At 47.1% G+C, this 12,529-nt stretch overlaps 2 protein-coding genes across 4 annotated transcripts; one reads left to right on the top strand and one right to left on the bottom strand.

Annotated features, from left to right (window-relative positions):
- Positions 1-3,231: 3,231 nt before the first annotated feature.
- LOC4349539 (E3 ubiquitin-protein ligase RSL1-like) lies at positions 3,232-5,864 on the bottom strand. The gene is given in 4 exon segments (XM_066305190.1): positions 3,232-3,776; positions 3,941-4,356; positions 4,358-4,723; positions 5,163-5,864. Coding segments are annotated over 4 exon segments (1,746 nt in total). The 5' UTR covers positions 5,850-5,864; the 3' UTR covers positions 3,232-3,499.
- Positions 5,865-7,397: 1,533 nt separating this feature from the next.
- LOC4349538 (uncharacterized) lies at positions 7,398-12,464 on the top strand. 3 transcript variants are annotated; one of them, XR_010737394.1, is made up of 13 exons: positions 7,398-7,651; positions 7,931-8,044; positions 8,166-8,333; positions 8,400-8,656; positions 8,735-8,803; positions 8,948-9,092; positions 9,206-9,309; positions 9,516-9,686; positions 10,112-11,328; positions 11,419-11,530; positions 11,814-11,894; positions 12,124-12,300; positions 12,395-12,464. XR_010737394.1 is itself a non-coding variant. In XM_066305189.1 (13 exons), the coding sequence occupies exons 2-13, from the start codon at positions 8,005-8,007 to the stop codon at positions 12,196-12,198; spliced, it is 2,361 nt and encodes a 786-aa protein (XP_066161286.1). In that variant the 5' UTR covers positions 7,398-7,651; positions 7,931-8,004; the 3' UTR covers positions 12,199-12,464. The 3 variants fall into 3 exon arrangements, 2 of the variants coding, with proteins under 2 accessions (XP_066161286.1, XP_066161285.1); XM_066305189.1 differs by having other exon boundaries at positions 10,112-10,203; positions 10,282-11,328; positions 12,124-12,464; XM_066305188.1 differs by having other exon boundaries at positions 12,124-12,464.
- The last annotated feature ends 65 nt before the right edge of the window (positions 12,465-12,529 follow it).

Below are 12,529 nucleotides of genomic sequence, written 5' to 3'. Positions count from 1 at the left end.
TGCGGATCATGGGAGAATACTTTACATATGAGGGAGCCATGTGGTGCGTAAAGACCCTCAAGCTCAACACTTTGTCACCGGTCTCTGTTTTGCCCTTTACTTTTAGGTCAACTTCAAAAGTAACTGGATCAATTAACAAAACTGCACGAGATGGACCTGTTAACTGCAAATATGAATCCTGCAGGCATCACAACCAATTGATCAGTTGATTTGTTAGTTCCTTCCGCATAAAAAGGAACCAGTATGCAACCAATCCATATTAAGTTCAGTTGAAGAGCATATAGTGTCCATCACAATCTTTTATTTCCATAGACTAGGTAAATGCCTGACTTTGCTACCAAAGGAAGAAAGAATGACAAAATATTGCCTAACATAAACAAAATTAATCTATGTTTTGCACGCAATATGTTATTCATTTATTTTCAACAGGGAGTGCCCATCTTGGTTATATATGTGGCAATCCTATTATATTTGTTTGTTGGTAACATTATCAATTTATATAAAGCTGCAATAGGAAGATTCACTGCGAACACCACAATTGCCTTCTTTTAAAAGAAGTATAGGTATACCAGTGGTGCCGATTCTATCAATTCAGTTTGTACCAATGAGTTATGTGCAAAGAAGAGTTGTAAACATGCCTCCAATTGACAGTTTAGGTGCAACCAGCCTGTGAATGCACTAAATCTCCAAAAAGAGAACACATTTATACAAACTAGTGTATATAACAGTAGTAATCTACTAGTAGAAATTGTAGTAGGTTGAGGACTTCAAGCTCCAAGAAAAATGAGAAACAATAAAGTTAAGAGGAAATTACAAGATATCTAACCTGTGGAGTCAGAAGTTAACAATTATCCCTTGTGCGCTTGAAAAGAAGGTTGCGCTTTTGATCTACAGAATCCCTGGTGGCAACCAAGCCATAGACATGTAGCGGCCAGTTAAGACCATCTTTTGCTTCTATCACTTGGAGAGAGAGGATCTGCAAGGCATCGTCGGGGCGAGCATATCTTGGGATAGGTCCCTCCGTATAACGCATGGGACATACAGTTGCTGCAGTTAAGTAGTAGCATTACTTATTACCAAATAATAGCATTGTGGATGCCCTTAGCTGTTAAAGCGATGTTCCCAGACGCGACGGAAGTCTTGCACCCTAATCAGCTCGGTCTTCTCCTCATCTTCAAACACCAACGCCTCCTCCTCCTCCCCAATATCCACCAAAGGAAGCTTGGCGCTGCTGCCCATCTCCTATTATTTTTTTCCCCCTCCGTCGCCACAGGATGTTAACTAGGGGTGTGTTTAGTTCACGCCAAAATTGGAAGTTTGGTTGAAATTAGAACGATATGATAAAAAAGTTAGAAGTTTATGTGTGTATGAAAGTTTTTATGTAATGAAAAAGTTAGAAGTTTAAAGAAAAAGTTGGGAAATAGACCAAACATAGGGTTACTCCCAAATCCCGATCCGCATTACTCCACTATGCAAAAAAGGAAGGAGGGGATTGGACACGGATGATCTGAATCGTTCCATCTGGCGCAACACACAATTTTCATCCCTTGGATTTAATCAATCTAAAAAGTGAGCGAGAGGCGTGTTGCTTTTTTTCCCATGGCTTTGCATATGAAAAAATTATTTGGTAGAGAAACAGCTGATAATCTGCGTTTTTTAGAGTGCTATATGTCGATTTTTAAGAAAACCGAGAAGTAAAGCCTAGTACTACCATAGTACTAGAATGTGATAGATACTACTTCCGTCCCAAAATACTCGTCCCTTTGAGTTTTTGTTCGTAACTTTTGATCATTCGTCTTATTCAAAAAATTATGAAATTATTATTTATTTTGTTTAAGATTTGCTTTGTTATCAATATTTTTATATTTATACTAATTTTTTAAATAAAACGAATGGTCAAACGTTACAAAGAAAAAGTCAAAGTGACAACTAAACTGGGACGGAGATAGTAAAAGTTTTGTTTTTTTTGTGTGTCTGTTGTTGATCCACTCGCCGCTTCTCGGGAAATTTAACTATTTGCCACTTTTAGGTTTGCCACTTATCCAAATGTCCCTCTTAATAAGTTTGTTCTTAATAATTTGCCACTGGAGAGAGATGATTTCTTAACTATTTGCCATTTTTTCCTACGTGGCGTGCCACCATGTCGTGCCTGCATGGAAAGAAACTTGGACCCCACCCGTCAGCCCCTCTCCTCTCCTTCTTCTCCACCTCCGGGTGTCGTAGCCACCCCACGCAGTGCCGCACTGTCGCAGCTAGTGAGGATCCAACCGGCGGCGGAGCAGAGGCAACCCAAGTGTGGAGGAAGTGCGTCGCGCTCGCGCCGTCGCAGGCGGCGTGGTGCACAGTGACGCCGAGGGCGAGGCTACGCGGCGCCGCCGGCCCCAACAACACGGTGGCCTACACGGCGAGCACCGCGCCGCCCTACGGGAGCGCCGGCACGAGCGGCGCAATCTTGGCAACCTCCCTCGGGTCATCCGTGGCCAGCTCGTCGACGCCAGCGTTGTCGTGCTCGGCGACGGTGAAGGTGACCGCATCGTCAGGCTGGAGTGGCGGCGATGAAGGCTGAGCAGCGGTGGAGATGGCGGCGGAGGGGCTCCTCGCGGCGGTGGAAGCAACGGCCGAGGAGGTGTAGCGGCACCGGTGGAAGAGGAAGCGTAGTGGCAGCAGATGGGCCTCTCGCGGCGGTGGAGCTGGCGGAGGAGGCGTAGCGGCGGCGGACGGGGCCCTTGCGGCGATGGTGCCGGTGGAACAGCGGTGGTGGTGGGCGTGGTACGGCGCCACGCCGTACCGAAGAGAGGAGAGAGGAGAGGCTGACTAGTGGGCCCCACACCAGTTTCTACCCCTCCGTTGCCATGTTGGAATGCCACGTAGGTAAAAGTGACAAATAGTTAAGAAGACATCTTTTAAGAGGAGAAAAAAAAGTGCAAACCTAAAAGGGCATTTGGATAATTGACCAATCTAAAAGTGGCAAATAGTTCAATTTCCCACTGCTTGGGATTGGATCCGAGAAAAGGAAAGTTGGCATTAGGTACATGTTATTGACTATCTTCTCATGGCATTAGGTACTAATCTTTCCACTTAACTCATTTATTCACTTGTGAATGCATATAGTAATCCAGAGCCTTGATGACATATTCATTAGCCCTCCTCGTGATTAGTTAGCTCAGTGGTGACAATTCCATGAATTACACACAGTGAGTTATTTGTGACATTAGAAAGATATCAGAGACATTGTTACGATAAGCTTGAGCATGCTATGATGAAAATATCCATTAAACTAGCATGGCAATTGAACAGGCTCGCCAGGATTGAGCCCTTGAGCATAGAACATTCGTCTACTTCAGCTAACTGCAAAGGTTAATGTCTGGCACAAAACGGAACCCTTGAAGTAGCAACATTGGATGGCTAGGTAAAAATAAAGCGAAAAGTACGGGGATTGTCCTGCTCAACTACTGTACTAATAACTAGATATGAGTAGCTGTAGAAGACGGCATTGACACTAGCGATTGTATTGATAGAAGTGGCCATGGTGACGGTCCCCTCCATCATACTGACGATGGTAATCCACATTGTACTGAAGGCCTTCTCCAACATAGTAATTATTTTCGTCCTCATCATAGTAGTCATCATATTCATCTTCAGGATCATCATGGATAGCAGCATTGCCTTGAGGATCATCACGGATAATGTTGCGTTCATCCCACAGTGGACAAGAGCAGGTCGCTTTCTTCTCCTTCCATTCTTTTCCACAGGTGTAGCAGAACTCATAGCCGCACCTGCAACAAGCATGAACAGGATGAATGAAACGTTCAAGTGAATCTGAGCATTAGCACATGAGAGGAAGTATCAAAGACTTTGGAGGCATATCAATGTTGAATTGTTAGTAAAGGTAATAATAATATGAGGATGGCAGACTCAAGGTTGAGGAGAAAACACCTACACGCAAGTCATATGGTAGCAACCCTCTGCTAGTTCAATCATGTGCTTGCATCGGATACATTGACGCCATAACCGCTGCTGTGCAAGGTTCTGTAGATAGGCATCTTCTAGACGAGCATGGCGGTACCTCCTCTTGTAGTCATAACAAGTCATCTGATGATGCCATGGGACCTTACAGCTAATGCAGAAAGAGCCACTGCATTTGACACACTTCCTCAATGTGGCAGCATCAACAAGAGTGTACTTTGAGGATGATTCTTGCATTGGATGTATCAGTTCTCTCATGGACATCAAGGCTGAGCACTTGGGATATGGGCAATAAATCTTGTGAGTTGGAGGAATTTGTGCTTCCCTGATACGCTGCACCATGATCGGTAATAACCGTGGAGATAGGAACATCTTTGAACCCTCCACAGTTTAGCTTGGTAGTGCAACCATCTTGTGGGCAAGCTGGGAGCATCCCATGAAGTAGCTTAACTTTGACATGCTCCTTCATGCAGGAGAAGCAAAAGCGATGCGCGCAGCCTTCAACTGCATGAATCTTAGAGACGTCAGTGTCTTCCAAGCAGATGGTGCAGTTCTCTTTTTTCTCCTTGCCAGCACTCACAACAGCAGCTTTGGCAATTTGAGTATGCAGAGAATCTGTTGCTAATTTTGTGACATAGTTGACTTGGGTTCGTGCAACACACAGGATCTCAGATTGCTCAAATTTCTGTTTTGCTGAGAAAGCCTCATTGATCAAATCCACAAGCCTCTTCTGTCTTGGGCGCCATATTCCACTCATCTGCAATCCCAATTCCCAACAGCATTAGGAAATAAACACCAGATTGTATGTATTGTATCTATCAACAATCATGTAGTGCACATCATAACAAGACCAGTGATAGACGAAAAATAATTGAATAATGGGAGAATAGCTAATATGGTCCCTAAAGTTTCGCTCCTGGATCATTTTAGTCCTTAATCTTTCATATTGTCCAAACAAGTCCTTTAAATTTATCATGTGGGCTAATATAGTCCTTGGTCCCACCAAAATCGCTACATGGACATGCCATGTCACATTCCTATGCATAATCTATATAATTTGTTCAATTTACCCTTACGCATAGGAAAATAAAAAACAAAAGAAAAAAGTTTAAAAAAATATGGTACATGTAAGAGCAAAAATATACCTCAAAAGGGTGAAAAAAGAAGTATTTTTTTCCTATGATTTACTACAGTACATGGTTGTGCAGCGGCTTGTTGTCAGTGAGGACGTTGAGGGTCCGGATGCCGAGGGCGAGCGCCGCATTGAGGCCTTCCACCAGCGCCATCGCCTCCAGCATCATCCGCCCTTGCTGCGCCTGCGCTTGCACGGGCTTGTGTATCCGGAGCACCACCTCCCCCCTTGGCCCGCAGATGGCGACGGCGAGCACCCCGACGCCAGGGTCACGGTCACGCGGCCCCACCACCTCCCTGCTCGCCATGCCCTTGAACAGCACGCGGAAGAGCGCGCCGCCTCCTTCCAGGGGGAGGGGCCGCTCGAAGTAGTCGCCGTCGTGGGCCCACTTGTCCTCCGGGATGGCGGCGAGGTCGCGCGCGAAGAGGGCGTTGTGCGCGGCGACGCGGACGGAGGCGGCGGCCCGGGCGTGGTAGGCGCGGCAGGCCTGGGCATCGCGGTGGTCCTGCTCGGCTCGCGCGAGGTCGGCGGCGTGGACTGCCAGGGCGCAAGAGGCGTCGGAAGGCTCCTCCGGTGGCGGTGGCGGTGGCGCGGGGTGAGATGGGGCGGCGGCATTGGAGGATAGGGAGGCCTGGATGGCCTCGGAGAGCTGGAGGTGGAAGGCGAGGTCGTGGTCGGAGGCGGAGAGGGCGGCGGAGGAGGCGAGCGAGACCTGGTGGTGGAGGGCGGCGAGGTCGTCGGCGGCGGACATGATCGACTCAATTCCCTCTGCCGTTTTCTTCCTTCTCAAAAAGAAGACTCAGAAACCAAAAAAGAAAGGAAAAAGTACACCCAAGGTCCCTCAACTTCGTCATCGAATTACAAAATCGTCCCCAACCACAAAACCAGACAACGGACATCCCTCAACTAACATTCAGATCCTTCAATAGTACTATTTGACCCCGGTTTTATCCTATGTAGCGGCTGAGTCAGCGTAGGACCCATATGGACCCACATGTCAGTGTGACCACATCATCCTCCTCTTTCTTTTGCTCTCTACTCTCCCCTTCTCATCTCTCTCTATTCTGCGATGCCGGCCGTGCGAAGCGGGAGAGGCGTCGGGCGTCGGCGGGCGGCGACGCGGGGGCGGTGGTGGGAGGAGCTGCGGGTGGGCGACGAGAGGAGGAGCGGCACGCGGGCTCCCCCACCGGCCGCCGCCCACGAGGCCCACGAGGCGGCGGTGGGGGAAGGATCTGCGGGCGGACGGCGGGGGAGGGGCGGCGAGCGGCCGGCGGATGAGCAACGCACGGGCGGTGGGAGAGGAGGAGCAACGCGTGGGCAGCCGGGCGGGGGCGGCGCCACGACGGCGGCGGCGGCGGCCTTTACCCAGATGAGCAGGTATAGTGGCACCAAGCGGGAGAGGAGTCGGCGGCCTCCGTAGCGGGCAGTGGACGGCGCGTGGCGGGAGAGGAGTTGATGACGTCCGCGCATTCGTCTTTGTTCCGGTGGACCCTCCTCGTCGACGGGCTGTGGGTCGGCATGAACGAGATCTCCGACTTCATCGACCCGCTGCTGCTCGATGCGATCGACGCGCTCCCGTCGCTCGACTGCTCCTTCATCCTCCCCAACGCCGCCTCCTCGCAGGTCCGCCACCTGCCGACGATGCTTGCGTACTATGCGTGGCGGCGCCCATGTCGTTCGAGATGATGGCGATGCCGCCCCACCTCGCGTTCTCGCAGGAGCAGTAGCAGCACGCCACGGTGGCCGCCTTCGATCGGCGCACACTTCGCGCGAAGCCGGCCGCGCGGAGCAGGGCGGGGCGATGGCGGACGATGACGACAGGTTCGAGGAGGAGGAGGACGTGCGCCGCTCCTCCCTCGCCGCGGCGACCTCCACCACCACCGCCGCCACCCGCTTCCCCCTGCCTCCTCCTTCCTCACGACGACGGCGTCGTTCGTCGACGCTCGATCTCCCCCGTGCTCCCGCCGCCGCCTCCATCCCCTTCTTCCGTGTCGTTGCCACCGCATCGCCGGCCGGCCGTCCGACCTCCTCCCCACCGCAGGCCGGCTTGCCCAGAGAGAGAGAGGAGGATGAGGAAGGGAGAGGAGGGGGAGAGAGATGATAACGTGGCGTCTTGACATATGGGGCCACGCTGACTCACCCGCCACATAGGATAAAACCGGGGTCAAAACCACCTAAGGATGACAAGGGACCTTTGGTGTACTTTTTCCAAAAAGAAAAAAGAAACCGCTGCTGGTTGGGCCTGGGCCGGCCCACCGATTAGCGGCCGATATAGATTTTCATTTCCCGCTGGCAACGCGAGGTTTCTTCTCCAGAAAATTCAACTTCAATTCCCCATCCAACTGAGCTGCATCGCCGCCGTCGCCGCCGCCGCCTCCGCTCGCCGACGGCGTCGTCCTCGACTCCTCCGCCACCCGCCTGCTCCATCTCCTCGTCTTCCTCTTGCCACCTTCTCCTCTTCCTCTCCTTGCAGCTTCCTTCCCTGCCTCCTCCGCTACAAGCCAGATCCATCCCCATCTCCGCTCACCACTGCCCTCGTCCACGACTCCGTGGGTAAGCACTACGGCCATCTTCTCCGCTACATCAGGCGCTTCAACATGCCTATGGGTCCTTTTCCTTTTTTTTATATATATAATTGCCCCCTTTCTATCTAGTGGAGTATCTTCTTGTGATTTAGATTGATAAACACAATATGTTTGCTCTTGTTTGAGAAAGGCAAAATTTGCACTTCACGTGGACACCAAACATGTAAAAAAAATGGCAGTTCAAACCGATTCCTCTTGACTCAATTCAACTATAAATTGAAATCGAATCCATTTCTTGTGATACCAGGTATCCAAAAAGGACAAACAAAAAGTAAATTTCTTCAATCTCACTGGCACGCTCAGTCGTCAATCCACATGTAAATGGCCTCGCCGTGCCGCATCCCTGCAGCCACCGGTTCCGGTGAGCTCCCCCCCCCCCCCCCCCCCCCCCCCTGCATTTGCACATACTAGGGTTTGCCCTGGACTTTGATTTTCCAGGTATCCAATAAGCTTTACTTCTCTAATAATATCTTCATGGACAGGCAACAAAGAGAACAATATCTCCCAAAATCGACACCATGTCTTGGATTGCCAAACCCCGTGCGAAGGCAAAGGCGCGGCTACCTCTAAAAAGAGGAAGAACAAGCCTGCAGGGGGGTTCAATCTCAGAAAAAGCATCGCATGGAATCCTGCTTTCTTCACTGAACAAGGTACAAGATTTCTTTCACAGCTACTAAATGCTTCCGGCAACTGAAAAACCTCTATGCTTCTGGCAGGCGTTTTGGATAACACGGAGCTTTCTATGCTTACTGGCTCCCAAGTGAAGGCAACTAGGAGCCCTGCCTCTGGATTTTCTTCTACCTTTTCCCCATTGTCTAGGTTTGGAAAATCTAGCAATACATCTGTGCTCAAGGAAGTCGGAGAGAATTCTCGTGGAAAATTTCCTTCAAAATGTTTGAGCGCAGAAAACAAGGGAAGGAAGTTGTTTGCTTCCTCAAAAGCTTCTGAGCAGGATGAACGAAAAGCACCCGCGGTCAGCTCATCACATAGCATTTTGCTTACTTATGATTAAAGCTCATGCAATTTCTCGTTCTCTTCTGGACAATTGCAGGGCACACAGGATAAAAGGTCAGCAAAAGCTGTCCAAAAGTCCATTCCACGACCACCTGCAGGATATAAATATCCTTATGGAGATTCTGGGATTATTGGATATGTCTTGTTTTTTTTTCTTAACAGAATCATGCCATTGCCTGGTTAATACTCTTTTCATAAGTTTCACTCTTATTAATTACTGTGCTGTTGTTAGTCTTAACTTAATTATACACCAAAAAAAGTGCCAAACTCAAGTGGTACAGCTCAAATACAAAGGATACCAAAGAAGTCTGAACCTTCTCCTTCTGTGGTCTCTAGAAGTAGAAGTACCTCATCTGTGACAAATGTTCCCAAACCAACAACAAGGCCAGCTACAGGTAATCTTGCTCATAGTCCTCAACTCTACCAATGAAATCTTCCTGACATATAACTTAGGTTTCAGCACTTTTGCATGTCACTATAACTAATTCAGCACGCCACTATTTTTCAGTTACAAGTGAGCGTACACATAAAGTAGAGGGGCTCCCACTTGAATCGAAGACTGAGCGTTCATCTGTAATTAAATCTTCTGGACCTACCATAGGGAAGAACATGGTGAGTGATAGCATCAATTACATTTAATCGAGGGGAAACTCTTAGTACACCTCCGTTATTTGAAGCACTGCCAATTCTATCGCTGCGACTTTGTTGGATACCACTCAAGATCTCAAATCTTGCCCCTATATATGATATTGAATGAATTTGAAAACATCATAACCTTAAAACTACAAAGGATGTTACATGCTTATTTACTTCTACAGGTGCCTACTGTTACTGCCATCTGCCAAGAAACCAATGGTTCTGGGAAATGTGAAACTTTTTCACCATATTCACAAGATAACCCCTCCAGTTCTGTTGTCGCCCCTGCACGAATATCTGCTAAGCCATCTGCTCTCCGGATGCCTTCACCTTCAGTTGGCTTTTTCACTCAGGTGATCTATTATGCTCTTTCATACATATTCACTAATGTTGTTTCTTGTTTTCTCAGTGATATGAAAATAACGTGATATTTTTGCAGCTACTTTGATGTACCAATATATTTCTCTTGCACGTTAAGTGTTTACTTGCATCTAACCAGACGTTACAAATTAATTACCTGAAAGCGCATTAAAAAAATAACGGTGAATGATTTGTATGTAATAATTGCATATGTGGGTTACTGGATGATGAGGTGGTGCGAAAATTGTTTGAAACAAGAGATGGCCATCCTACAAAATGTATGTCTGAGTTGGTACAAAATTTTATTCTCATTCTTGGAGAAATTTTACTTTGGCCATCCTACAAAGTGTATGCCTATGTTTCATGAGTTTTTTTTTTGTGAAAATCTCAATACCTCATTTTTGACTAATTATTTCAGGGAAAAGCTTCTGTATCACATAGTGACAATGCTCAAAGAAATCCAGAAAGGTGCTTTAGTGGAAATATTTCATCACTTGTAAAACCCCCCAGGTATAAACAGCCTGTGGATCCAAAAAGCAGATTCCATCTAACAAAGCAGCTGCCAACCAATTTCTCTGCTGCTTCCAGTCTTCCTGTGCAACCTGCCACTCGTGATCCCAATGTCTTGGCCTCTTCTCTACCTGGTGTTGAGGATACTAACGTTCGTTCACTGAAGCAATCCTTATCAGAAAGTACTGTACCATACTCAGAAAAATCAGGGAATATAAATTATCAAGAAATGCCAGATGATGATTTTTCGTTGGCTGGAAATGGAGCTACTACAGAGTTGAGTTTTAGAGATAATGATGGTGGCAGAAATATCATGCCCAATGAGTGCAGTGTTGCGCTGTCTGTCGGACAGGATCTTAATGCTATTTGCTGCTCAAGCATTGAGCCTGCTGAGGATTCTTGCTTTCTTAAAGTCATTTGCTCCTCGAGCGAACCTACCGTGGGGAGGAACTTGACAACATCTTGCATTTCTTCTCCAGGGTGCACCCCAAATGATCTCAATTCTCAAAGCAAGTCTGACAATGGTGAAACAGCAGTTGACATAGAAAATTCACTTTCTGGAGAGACATCTGGTACAGTTTGTTCATCAGAAGGCAACAATTGCACTTCAGCTACAGATTCCTTGCGAAAATCCGATTCCTGCCATCAGCAGAATATGCTAGTTCAGTCTGTACATTGTACAGATCAAATGCCACAGTTTGATAGTTCAACAGGCATAAAACCATCTCTAGCATACAGCCAGTTAGACTCCAACACTTCTTTGTGTAGTGAAGTTCAGCTTACTTCATCAGAAGGACCAGATATTGATAGTGAAATGGAGCTTGATACAGATGATGCATTCACTGTGGAGGAACCTCCCCTGTTACATGTAGGGGGTGAATGTGACCATGATTACAGGAGTGCAGAATGTTCACATATGAACCTGGCAGCGCCTTCACCTCGTGTAGATCAAAAGGCACTAGCTGGCAATTTGACTGAAAAAGTAGATACAGCTGACGGTAGAACAGAATCACATCACTGTTCGACCCAGGAAAGACGACCTATTTTATCAGAAGAACAAGATACTGAAGATACAATTGAGTTTGACACCAAGTTGTCGTCTTCAGAGGGTGCATCAAGTATAGAGTATGTCTGCATCGAATATTTGAATATACAAAGTTAGTCATCTACAATTATATATTGCATTGATAGCGTGTCATTCTTATATTTCTGCAGGAGGATTAAGTCAGTGGGTAAATCAAGAACAAATACCATAAGTAAAGATCATCTAAAAAACTTGGTACCGTTTACAGAAGAATGGCTTGCTGTCATGGAAGCTTTTGGAGAGGTCAGTTTACTTGCATCATGGACATTTTGAGCTTGTCAGATTGTAATTTACATGAGTAGGTTGTCGTGTGTCTTACACAACTGCTTGTTTTTGTTCTATTTGTATGGGCCCAGTCCAGTGTTCTTAGGAGAGGTCGAGCTCGGTTTATGCCCCTCAAATAAATTTTATGATATGCAACATGAATTGCCACCTAATCGGCTTACCTGAAGTTTACCTCGCCGTACAAGTTTGATTGAGTCTTCTGCTGTGAGGCCTATACCTGAGTTTACGTATGTTTTGGCAGGAAGTTTTGGAACAGAAGACGGGCGCTGTGCAAAATTCTCCTACCGACAAAGCTGCTCCAGAACCTAGTCCATGGTCACCGGTATGCCTTTCTGAAATTTAGAAGTTTGGGATGAAATTTCTTCAAACATATGTAGAGCGTTTGCCTTATTGTTTCAGTCAGTCAGTTTATGCATTACATGTAGTAAACGAAGATGCATCGCTGGTTCTTTTTGCGTAGGATCAGTTGTTGCCATTGATGGTAACAAAAGTGAAGTTAAGTAGGTTGATTGATGAAGAGCCATTCCTTGTGATGGTGTGATCTCGTGCAGGTTAAACGGAAAGCTCAAGATGTTGGGCCATTCGACTGTACCAAGTATTCCAAGAACGTCAGAACAAGTGACTGATGATACCCCTTGACAGCAATCAAATCGTTGGCCTTGGACTTGTCTTGAGGTCAGAGCACAACACGAAGCCTTGCTCGCAACAAGTTGGTCCTGTTGTTCCATGTAATTGGCTAACCTTGTACATGAGACATTCACAAGCCTTGCCACTGCGCTTACTTGCGCTCATTTTGCTGTTATTTGGTTGCCAAATTTGTAGAACATCGTTCGGACCACGTCCCAGGCAAACGCTTGGCTAACAAATCAATAAAGGGAAACCTCTTGTTCCATTTCGTCCCGGCTCCTCGGTAACAGCGTTGCTACCCCCTATCACTATCAGTTTATGTTTATTTTT

This window comes from Oryza sativa, chromosome 11, assembly GCF_034140825.1.
Source record: "Oryza sativa Japonica Group chromosome 11, ASM3414082v1".
Taxonomy (NCBI): Eukaryota; Viridiplantae; Streptophyta; class Magnoliopsida; order Poales; family Poaceae; genus Oryza; species Oryza sativa.
This window is presented reverse-complemented; position numbering and strand designations above follow the sequence as displayed.

Coding starts and splice junctions, on each gene's coding strand:
- LOC4349538 (XM_066305188.1), top strand. CDS start 8,005: ATGGCCTCGCCGTGCCGCATCCCTGCAGCCACCGGTTCCG. Junction 8,334..8,399: donor TGCTTTCTTCACTGAACAAG/GTACAAGATTTC, acceptor TGCTTCTGGCAG/GCGTTTTGGATAACACGGAG. Junction 9,687..10,111: donor CAGTTGGCTTTTTCACTCAG/GTGATCTATTAT, acceptor TAATTATTTCAG/GGAAAAGCTTCTGTATCACA.